Raw genomic sequence first — 11,645 nt, 5'->3', positions numbered from 1 at the left:
GACGGCTTGTCGTCGCCCCCCCCACCGCGGCCCCCCGCCGCCGTGATGGTGGCTTTATTAGCAGACTCTGGCAGCAAGTCTGTCCGCTGATCGTCCTGCTCTTTTAATTCCGAGTCGCTTAGAAGAGGATCCGTGTCTTTGCTGCCATGATGACCGTCCTCTTTAAATCTGTCACACATTTCCCCTGGGTTTAGCAATTTATGATCTGGAGAAGAAGAAAAAAAAGAAAGAGGGGGATATTATTATAGTTAATACTAAAATAATATGTTAGAATGTTTTTTGTTTTTTTTTATCCAAATATTCCTCATTTTATTGCAAGAGTTTTTGAAAATAGCAGATCTACAAGCTCACAAGCGTTTCATGTTGTGAGCTTGTAGATCGGCTACTTTCAAATGCATATAATGTGGCACAAAAGAGGCCGGGGCATATGTTGACTATTTGAATACTATACAGATACATTCGAGGCTATATTGGACATTATCATAATAATAGCTATGGTAATAAGCATTCAACAATAGGCCCTCCTCGGCTCACACAACCGGTGCAAAAACCGGGGGATATTATTAATGATCATATAATGGCAATAATTATCATTAGCCGAATGAATACTCAGCGCAATACACCAGCTGTATCCTTATTATGCGGACTAAAGATGAATTGACTACTAAACACTGTGCGTCACCAGCAATTTCAGCCCCTCCGAGAAGTCAAATGAGGGGAGTTCAAGGTGATTATTATTTAAAGCAATTGTCCCATTATAAATAATATACCACCATTAACCAGCAATCAATTTTGCGCCCAGAGTGGAAACGACTGCGATGAAAAATTGATGATCCCCCCCCCCCCTCCACCCACTCGCCCCCCCCCCCCTCCTTCTCCCCTCACACTGACTGCTTGCACCGACCTGACTCCGTGTCGGTCGACTCTCCCTTGTCCGTCGGCTTGCCGACGGGCTCGTCGTCGTCGTTCTTCTCCAGGTCGATGTTCTCGTCCTCCTCCTCGTCCTCGCTGCGGTTCCGCGGCGTCCACGTCATCTTGTTCTCCTTCTTGAGCCTCCTGCGGGCGTTGGCGAACCAGGTGGACACCTGGGTGAGGGTCATCTTGGTGATGATGGCCAGCATGATCTTCTCGCCCTTGGTCGGGTAGGGGTTCTTGCGGTGCTCGCCGAGCCAGGCCTTCAGGGTGGCCGTGGCGTCCCGCGTCGCGTTCTTGCGGTAGGCCGGGTCGCCGTACGGGTAGGAGCCCAGGGGATTGCCGTACGGGTGGTAGCCTATTGACCCGGCCATGCCCTGGTCATAAGGAGAGCTCTGGAAACACACAACATATGCACCGGTCATCACACGCGTCTAAATGTTGTCAATTATTGTATGCCCCCCCCCCCGTCTCCCCTATAGGGTGGGGAGGGGGCATACAATAATTGACACCAGGAAAATCAGCATAAATAAGTATAGGCTACTTATTTATGCTGATTCTCCTGGTGTTTATATTGACGTTGGCCATTATAAAATAATATATATTATTTTGCTATTTAAGAGTCCTTGAGATGGAAAGACTCTGTATAAATAAAACCGTTTTAGTAGGCCTACAATTATTTATTATTATTATTGGCCTATTAATCTATTTACGGAGGAAATGCGCCTATATATTCAAAGAGCTTTAAAAGAGTTTAACACAGCGCAGAGGTGCACGCACACTCACGTACACGCGCGCACGCACACGTACGGTACTACACACACTCTCACACATATAGGCTACACAAATGCATAGTGACTTTTTTCCCTTCTTTCTGCAGCAGTAGCCAACAAGTTTGAACTTCGCCTTCATGAAGTTTGTGTGAACTCGATTTAATATAATTTCCAGGAGAGTCCTTAGTTATTTTTTGGTTTAATTTATCAGACGTCAACATGCAGGTATCAGCTATTATAATAATGGCAATTCAATCGATCAAATCACGCATAGTTTTGATGTCTGGCCTCAATTATGCTCCCATAGAAATTGATCAAATATAGGCCTACCATGTTTGTCTAGGGTCATCTTTTGAGTCAGTTAAACAGGCCTACAGCTACTTAGCTGGTAAGCGTGATTTTTTTTTTGTGTTGTCATTATTTATTTGTTTCCAGATTCCTAGATTTACGAATCCTATTGCAAGTTCAACCAAAAGCTTCTCTTTGCCTATTACAAAAAAGTGAAGGAGAAACTTTTCATCAAGCACCACTAAAAACGACACACAAAAAAACAAGTGACCTAAATTAAGTCAAAATTAAGTCACCAAGTATGATGCAGCACTTGTGAAAGATAAACAAATATTTTTGCCACGACATTATATTCCCCATAATAATTATTCTATTTTACAAAAGCACAACACGACACCAATCAGACCAATTAGATGTGTTTACAGTACATTTTCGTGACGGCAACGTCAACAATGGTAATGAAATTGAACGCAACACAAATCGTCTTCTCTCCCATAAAGCGCACACACATCCCAAGCGAGCACCGAGTTGTGGATATTCCTATAATCAGAGCAATTCATCTCCGACCGGTTTTCACACATTGTTAACTAAAGTCATGATACATTTCAAGTTGTAGCCTACACTTCGGCCATTTGAAAATAGCAGATCTACAAGCTCACAATGCCTCTCATGGCAAGGCATTGTGAGCTTGTAGATCGGCTATTTTCAAATGATTTTAATACATTTTAAAACTTGTGAAATGGGACATTCTGCGTATTGAGTATATAGGCTACTCACCACGTACGAAGAGAATGTGGCAGCGGCGGCCGCGGCGTCTGCCGCGCTGTACGCCGGCAGATGCGAGCTGTAGCCGGGCGGAGAGGCGCTGCTGAACGCGGTAGATCCAGCGTACGGAGCGAAGGCGGACCCGGACGAGGACCTGCCGAGCTCCAGCTCCGTGCGGGGTCCCGACAGGACGCTGGCGGCGCCGTACGCCGGACACGAGTACAGAGCCAGGGAGGCGGACGGCTGGTACAAGTAGCCCTGAGGAGGATACGCCATGGTGCTGGCTGAAGCCACAGGAAAGTATACGCCTTAGTATACTTGCGCACTTTTCCCCTTATTTTCCCCCCTCTCTCATGCGTCGTCCCTCATAGAGTCCCCTCGCATCAACAGACCAGCCTGTCTGTCTGTCCCGTGTCCCCCCCACCCTCCTCCGCCTCCTCCTGCTGAATGACAGCGGTCAATCAAAAAAAGTGAAATGATAAATGAATCGTCTACATATAGGACTTTTGGATGTCGGATTTTTTGGTCGCTGATGCCAGCCCCAGCAACAAACCCTCTGCTGCGCGTTGTGAAATTGCTGTCGTTGGTTTTTCTGTCGCTCCAACCCTTATCTGAGTGAGTTGCGCCCTCGCTGGCTGCTCTCATGTGCTGTGGTGCACACGTTTTTTTTTTTTTTCGTTTTTTTTTTTTTTCGTTCGTTCGTTCGGATGGGGGGGCTTTGCTTGGGAAAATGTCCTGCCACAAGATGCAAAGTTGGAAATTGAGGATTCTGACGCCTACTACTACGCGGCGCAACGCTCCTCCTCTCGGGGACGGGGTGTTAGTCATCCAGAAAGAAAAAGGCGAGCTTAAGCTTGGGCAACAGTGTTGCCAGGTTTTGTGAGAGAAATAAGCAACCAGGTCTAGGAAAACAAGCCCCAAAAAGCCACATGAGCAATTTAAATCTTTATTAATCAGGTACTTGAACAAGCTCACAAAGCGTCGCGATGCGACGCTTTGCTATTTTCAAAAAAATCTTGACATTTTAAGAACACAAATTGTATAGGGGTCCCGTCCCTGGCAAAAAATATTTATGGGGGTCTGTGCACAAATACATATTATTTTGGGGGTAAGAACCACTGTTTTAAACAACATTACACAACAAGCCAAAAACAAGAAACTTCAGAAACAAGCAAAAAAAAAAAACGTAACCACCAACTAGGCCTACCAATTTTTACAAGCAACTTTACAGAAAAAGAAGCCCAAACTCGCTTATAATAAGCCGACATGGCAACACTACTGCATGGGCAACCGCGCAGCCCTACCCAAATCCATTCTCTCTCTCTCTCTCTCTCTCTCTCTCTCCACCCCCCTCTTCCCCCCACGCTTCTTCTTATTCACCCCATTTCCCCCTCCCTCCCTGCTCTCTCTCTCTTTTTGAGTAACAATCCATCTCCTCCCGCTATTTCTCTCTATTTTTTCCTCCCATAACAGTTAAGTCTCAAGTGCGCCATGCAGCCCCCTGGATGCATGGCGATATCATGATGCGAGAGAGTCTGTAGATCGGCTCCAACTTTCTTCTCCTTTTTCCCCTTTTTTTCCCCCTCTCCTCTAAATACGAAGCCTTCAGTTCTTTCACACTTGATCAATAACAAATGGCTCGGTGTCTGACAGCCAGGAACGGCTCTGCTGCCAGATTATGAAAAGAAAGAAAGAAAGAAAGGGAAAAGGCTACCCGCGTTCTTTTCGCCGCTGTTCTGTTCTTCCCCCCAGCGCTTATTTCGTCTATATGAGAAAGAAAAAATAAATGTCATTTTGAATATGTGCGTCAAAACAACCGACTTGATTCTCCGTGATCTGCGCGTAAAAGGACGGAGGCTAAAAAGGGCGATAGCCTACGTTTCAAATGGATTACTATTGTAGACTACAACACGTCGACTTTCTAACAACCAGACGCATTTGTCATTCATCGGTAAGATATGGCAAAACTTACAAAAAAAAGTAAAAGTAAAGATGGCGCAAATAGCCGTAAATAGGCTATACATCACGGACTTCTCCTTCAAGCTGATTAAATATCGTATGTATACAAACTATTCTTAATCGGCATTTATAATAGATTTACAGAAATATTTTTTGTGTTGCCTCCCTTGAGCTATATTTACAGTGGCGACGGCTAATAATTGTTTAGGCTATATTCCTTTTTGCAATATATCCTGGTAATAAAGCTCGTTGAAAGTCCTAAAGCCCGGAGCCCAGGGCAGATTAGTACCATATGAACTACTCCAAATCCACCACGACCAGTGGATGTAATCTCATTTGATCCCAGCCGATACCTTTCTTCTCTGAAATATGGAATGGCTGAGATTTATTTAATATTGCACGCTTACCGGCCATTATATTCCCCCTTTTCTCTATTCAAAAGCTGTAAGGCACCTGCTAGCCTACTAAAACCACACAAATAAACTGTCACCATCAAAAATCTGTAGTAATATTAATATACGAATAGCCTAATAACAATAATAATATAATAATGGTAAGACAGTAATAATAATAAACAGTAATACTCATATAATAATAAGTAATAATCATTGGGGAATAAGAAATATAAATGAACAGTACCAACGTAACAAATAATACATCAAATATCAGTATCATATTGTTCAATATTTTTTTTTATAAATTTGTTTTACTCCGACATAATTCAAATATCTTTTGGGCCATATTAATTGTGGTGATTGTGTGGCTTTTTCTAGTTCAAATCTCAGATGAACCGAAAGGGATCGCTGTAGGCGCTGCTAAAGAGTGTGTGTACACACGCTCTCTCCAGTGTCACGTGTCGTTACGCTCTGAAAAGCTCTCCAGAGCAAAGAGTGATGACGCTGGTAGTGACTTGTCAGCCATGCACACTTTTAAAAAAACACATGCAAAGAAGAATAGATGCACAAAGCTAGAGTACAGTAGTCCAATAATGATACTGTAAAACCAGTGGTTTTCACCCTTTTCAGTGTATCAAGGTCCATTATTTATTTGGCATTTGAGCCATTATGGACCAGCATTTGATGAGATTTAGACTCTCAACACCCAAAACTTAGAATATTTTGTTGTCATTGGATGAGATTTTGTCCACAATTCCTTGCTGTATTGATGTGGTTCCAATAGGAGAGATAACAGGCAAACGTTGATCAAAATAACAATTCTTCTACATGCTCTAATTGTGTAGACTTCTTGTAAATGAAGTAATGCAGATGTTAAACAGTAATTTTAACTCTTGAGAGTGTAACGCAAATGGACTCATTTTACACTCTCAAGAGTTAAAGTTCTATAAGGGGTCTATTTGGTTACTAACTCCATCATTTAGTTGGGGACCACCCGGAACCCCCTCAGGACCACTGGTGGTCCCCCGGACCATTGATTGAGAACCACTGCTGTAAACGCCTACCCTTTTTTTTTTAATCAGATCCTGCAGTGTACATAGACAAAACATATTTATTGTAATATCATCACACTTCCTTCTAATAACAGACTAGTGCAGGTGCTAACAAGTCAATTGATATTTTCTGTAATAATACTGCAGGTATACTGATGAAATATAATAACAATGTATAATGTTATTGTTAAACCAGGGGGTTTCCACATACAGTAGCCTACATTGGGTGACTACACTGATTATTATACATTTTTATTATACGATAAATCTACCCTGCTGCAAACTAGATTTAAAACAAAACGTATAAGCTACCTTTTCCACATTTTGATATAGCAAGAGCTATGTGATCTTTTGGATTTTTGGAACTTATGATAACAATATTTTACCATTAAAGACACAGTGAAGAGTGACTGTTAAGACTACATGAGGCTACAGATGAGATTTGAAGGGGGGGGGCAGAGAGAGAGAGAGAGAGAGAGGAGGAGAGAGAGAGAGAGAGAGAGGAGAGAGAGAGAGAGAGAGTAGAGAGAGAGGAGAGAGAGAGAGATGAGAGAGAGAGAGATGAGAGAGAGAGAGAGAGAGAGAGAGAGAGAGAGAGAGAAATGTCTTGAAACGGTGTCACTGTTGATAGGCCCTCTCTCTCTCCCTCCATTGTTTGACTGCTTAATTCCTTTGATAAGAGTTGCTCTCTGAAGTAAAGGAAGAGTAAAGCTCTGTTAAAAAAACGCCGCTGCCACTTCAACAGCACATTAACAAAGGACATAGGTGAGTATAGTTTCGCTTATTTGCGCTTTTTGTACCGTGGAAAAAAAGCTTGACATTTCAGTAAAGTCTCTTCCTGTAAACGGGGTCCGACGTGACAAACCGGCATTTGAGGCATGAAAAAACGCACTCACACAACACACACATAGCCTATACACTCACACACACACACCCATTGAAAGAGCTGCAGTGGCATTGAACGAGTAGTATATCTTATGAAAGATGATGCATCGCACTTAAAATGCCTGCGGGCACTAGGCGTTAATCTAATTTGGATATAGGGGGCTATTTATTGGACAGCATTACGCGTCGTGGCGCACTAATTGCGCCTCGCGTTCAAAGAGGTTGGATAGAGTTAAAGTTGGTTAATGTCAAGGAGCTGACAGGTTTTCGTGTGTGTGTGTGTGTGTGTGTGTGTGTGTGTGTGTGTGTGTGTGTGGTGTGTGTGTGTGTGTGTGTGTGGTGTGTGTGTGTGTGTGTGTGTGTGTGTGTGTGTGTGTGTGTGTGTGTGTGTGTGTGTGTGTGTGTGTGTGTGCGCACACAAGGTCAGCTGTAGTGCTTTTAGAAAGCCCCTGCCTGCCTGTGTATTCACCAGGCTGTACAGAGAATGCTTGAAGTATTCATAGGATTTTACCCATTCTAAATCTGTGTCCTAAACCGATTAGTTGACACCAATTTTTTTCTTTGATGTATTAGCTGAGGGCTTTTGCCACTTGGAAGCCAATTGAAATTCAAAACAGTTTCGCTCCAAATGCTTTGGGGAGATCTGCGGCAAATAATGGATGTAATTTATTTTTGACCTTGCATTTTTTTCCTATATTAAATGATTAAACTAATGTGTGCTACGTGCTACGCCATTGGACTAAACAACTGCTGTTCCACAGCCATAATTGGCTATTATGAGGTGATTTAAACAGCTCTATTTAAGTCTTTCTTTCTTTTTTTAATTTTATTTTCTTCTTTATGTTTTCTGAAAGGATATGGAATACATTTTAAATGATCACAATTATGCAAACATTTAGTTTTGTAAAGCTGTATTTATTTTTTTGCCAAGTTTTGCTCATGTATTAAAATTGAGATTTGAATACTTGTCTTTTAAAATGTATTTGTCCATTTGACTGGAAATCTGCTTATATGACAAGAAGTTTGTGGGTGAAGTGCTGTTGGCTGTTGATTAGTCCCAGACACATACTGTATATTGTGGCATGTACAGTAGTCTATAATGTTCCATGTATTAGCCTACTTTATGTTCTTTATAAATGTGTTAATGGAAGAAGACAAAATACATTTATAAATATATTAAAATAAGTGAATACAAAAAAATGCACAGGCTGACACTTGGAAATAAACTGCCACCAAGTATCTTTTTTCAAATTGAAGATTTCCTTGCAGTTTTTTAAAGACACTTCCTGTTGCTATATTCATGACATATTGACACTTATTATTTTAGGTAACAACTATCACACTCATTGCTATACACAGGCATACCATACGCACACAAAATCTTATCGTTCTCTAAGATCTTAGATGTCAAACAAACACACAAAGTGTACGGAAATGTGAGCTGATGTACGTTATAGCTCCCAGGATACAGGATATTTTCTCTTTTCAGATCGCCTTTCTTCCTCTGTCCACGTGAATGAAGACGTATGGAGAGACGGAGTGTGTGAGAGAGAGATAGAGAGAAAGAAAGACAGAGAGTGTGTTTATAGTTCACTGCCTCCTCTCCTCCTCCTCTCATGGGGCCTGTCCTCCCAGAGATCTGACCGGGCTGAACGGCAGGGCCCTCGGATTGGCTAAGTGATGAAATGATGACCCTATTATGAGAAGCGATTCCAAAATGAGAGGTATCAGGACAAAGATTGCGCCCTGCTGCACCCCTTCGTCTTTTTCTCTCCTGTTTTCTCTCACGCGTGTGTGTGTGTGTGTGTGTGTGTGTGTGTGTGTGTGTGTGTGTGTGTGTGTGTGTGTGTGTGTGTGTGTGTGTGTGTGTGTGTGTGTGTGTGTGTGTGTGTGTGTGTGTGTGTGTGTGTGTGTGCGCGTGCGTGTGCACACACACACACCCCACTCTCACTCCCCACTGCCAGCTGTGCAGATGATGATTGATTTGCGCGGGACGGATTGCAGGAAGCACCCATTGATTTTTCAATGTCTTATAAAATATATATATATATTTACAGTTGTATCCATGAGGTGTAATCCCCCCCACACACACACCTCCCCCTTTCAAATGGGGGTGGGGGGGGGGAAGTAGTCGGGGCATACAGGCTACAAAGGATAATACTTACCCTACTCTGTGACAAGACGAATGAGCTGTAATATTATTTCAGAATGGAGTCAATAGGCTCGGTGACTAAATGAATATTGATTGGATATAACAAAGCCTGAGTAAGGTGAATATGAGCTGTTTCAGAGGGCTGCCTATGTAGGGCAGCAGGCCTATCCCCTTTTCACTTCACTCCACTGGCTTGCACACAAGTCATGCACAGTAAAATATGGAGTGTTCATTTGACCACTTTCAACTTTCAATGTCATTATAGGCGGAAATGTTCAACAAATGTCAAAAATTGCAAAAGCAAAAAGATATACTCATCATTTTGTGTGTGAAAATAGCAGATCTACAATTTTACAAAGCGATTTACAAATCCCTATTTGTCTTTCGACAAAGGGATCCACTGGCCAGTTGTTGTTGGTGAATATCACAGATGGTTTATGTACATAAGATCACTGCCCCCCCTACGCCTTTCACTGGCTGCTATATTGTTGCCAGCATGTATAATGTGATTGGTGATCTGAGAGGGCCTCCCCGGCGGCGCCTTATAATGACCGTTGTCGTCTTGCCACACCTATGGCTAAATGACACGGCTTTGGTTTTGATGGCGCTATAGGCACTGTTCCGTGCGGTAGGCTAATGATCATCAAACCCGTGGCTGACGATGACTACTTTGAAGCTCTGGAAGGCGTGTAGGCGAGTGCTCTCATAAAGGTAAAGCGAGACGGTGATGTACGAATCAAATGAGTGGCGGAGTGCTAACACCCCGTAGCCAGCCAGCCGGGAGCTATGCCCTACATATTTTTGCGTCGACTTAATCCAATTGAAATTGTGCGAGTGAGAGTTGCGGGGGCTTCGGTTTGGGGGTCTGCTTATGCATGTGCGGCGTAATGGAGGAAGATGAGGGGTGGTGATAGATCACAGCCCAGGTAGTGTAAACACATGAGCCCCCCCTGAGGGTTTGGTGTGCATGTTCCACCTCTCTCTCTCTCTCTCTCTCCTACTAATTTACTTTTCACCCCACCTCCGTCCCCCACCTCCAGCCTTGGCTCATCCTCCCCTAAAAATGTCCCTCTGTCTCACTCTGCCTTGCTTTCTCTCTCTCTCTCTCTCTCTCTCTCTCTCTCTCTCTCTCTCTCTCCCCCTTTCTCTCCCTCTCTCCCTCTCCTATACAGTTCCCCACCCCACCTCGCCCCAAATTGCATTAGTGGAGCACAAAACCAGAGGCAGCCGTAATCTGTCAACATGCCCTTTAATTGGAGGGAGAAAACAACACGTGGTTTTTTTTTCTTTTCCTTTTTTTCTCCCCCCCTCTTCTCTTCCTCCTTCAGTTGTGCCATTCCTAAGTGCACATGCCAAAAACAAAATGTGAGGGTGGTGGGAGGGGAGAGTTCAGTCCTCCTCCTGGAGGGGGAAGTGATCCTCCGGGAGAGAGCGGGGCGTAATTAAAAGTATCTTTTAATAGGCTTGTAATGCTGAGCCCGACTCTTGTTGCCTTAAGTAGAGGGTGAACTCTTGCGGCTGGTGGGGACGGACATGCAGGAGGTAGTTTGGGGGTGGGTGGGGGTATCGGAGGGACTTGCGGATGGCAGTGAAGGTGGGGTGTGTGTATCTGTGTGTGTGTGTGTGTGTGGGGTGGGGGGGGGTGGTTGTGCTGAGGGAGGACTGTAAGCGATACGCCGCCTCGGCGTCATCAGACATGCAGTCTCCGCCTCGGTCACCGCGCTCGGGACACCAGCCACTTTACCTCCCTCCCCTCTCCTCCCCTTTCCTCCCCTTCTTCCGCCTACACACACACACACAAACAGACACACACACACACACACACACACACACACACACACACACACACACACACACACACACACACACACACACACACACACACACCTCCACTCCACTTGCTCCGTTCCCATGTTGCCCGCCCACCCACCCACTCCTCCAAAACGAGGGGGATTCATCTCAGCGTCACCTTTCCACCCCTTTCTCCTCCTATAGGTAAGTTGTGTCCTGCCTCCCTCTGGCCCGGTGGGGGCGCAGAGGGGGTCCATTCGGGGAGTTTGGACGACGACGGGGGGGGGGGACTACTCGGTAATCAAACGAGACTGCTTAAAAGAGGATGGGGTGGTGGGGGGCAGAGGAAGGGTGGAGGTAGAGGAGAAGAAGTATTATGTTCTGTTGTGCGTTCCACCGCAGCGATGTTGCTCTGTTTCTTCTTATTGTTTTTGCGTCCGCCAAAGGACTTTGATGGCGTATCGCCTTACCTTTGTAGTCCCCGGCAGCCATGTTTCATAAACACACAGAACGGGGGGAACGGTGCAGAGGAAACATCCTTCGGCATTAGAAATGTAGATGGCCGCTCTGCTCCCTTGCCTCTCCGCATTCCGCACGTGCCCAGTCGCATTCTCTTATAGTCCCAGCAGAACACGGTGGTGTTGGGTTTCCTCTCTCCCATGGCTTTGATACC

General features: G+C 44.4%; 1 protein-coding gene across 1 annotated transcript in view; it reads right to left on the bottom strand.

Moving 5' to 3' along the window:
- Nucleotides 1-3,133, bottom strand: part of irx5a (iroquois homeobox 5a) — a 4,073-nt gene extending 940 nt beyond the window's left edge. The window contains exons 1-3 of the mRNA XM_080430179.1: nucleotides 2,751-3,133; nucleotides 905-1,307; nucleotides 1-205 (exon numbers count right to left, since the gene is read on the bottom strand). The exon at nucleotides 1-205 is cut by the window's left edge and continues 940 nt beyond it. Coding sequence (XP_080286305.1) covers nucleotides 1-205; nucleotides 905-1,307; nucleotides 2,751-3,014 — 872 coding nt within the window. The 5' untranslated portion in view covers nucleotides 3,015-3,133. The remainder of the gene's footprint in view (nucleotides 206-904; nucleotides 1,308-2,750) is intronic.
- Between the last annotated feature and the right edge of the window lie 8,512 nt (nucleotides 3,134-11,645).

Source organism: Gymnoscopelus braueri (genome assembly GCF_963280865.1).
Source record: "Gymnoscopelus braueri genome assembly, chromosome: 1".
Taxonomy (NCBI): Eukaryota; Metazoa; Chordata; class Actinopteri; order Myctophiformes; family Myctophidae; genus Gymnoscopelus; species Gymnoscopelus braueri.
The sequence above is the reverse complement of the archived record's forward strand: the minus strand, read 5'-3'. Positions and strand labels throughout refer to the sequence as shown.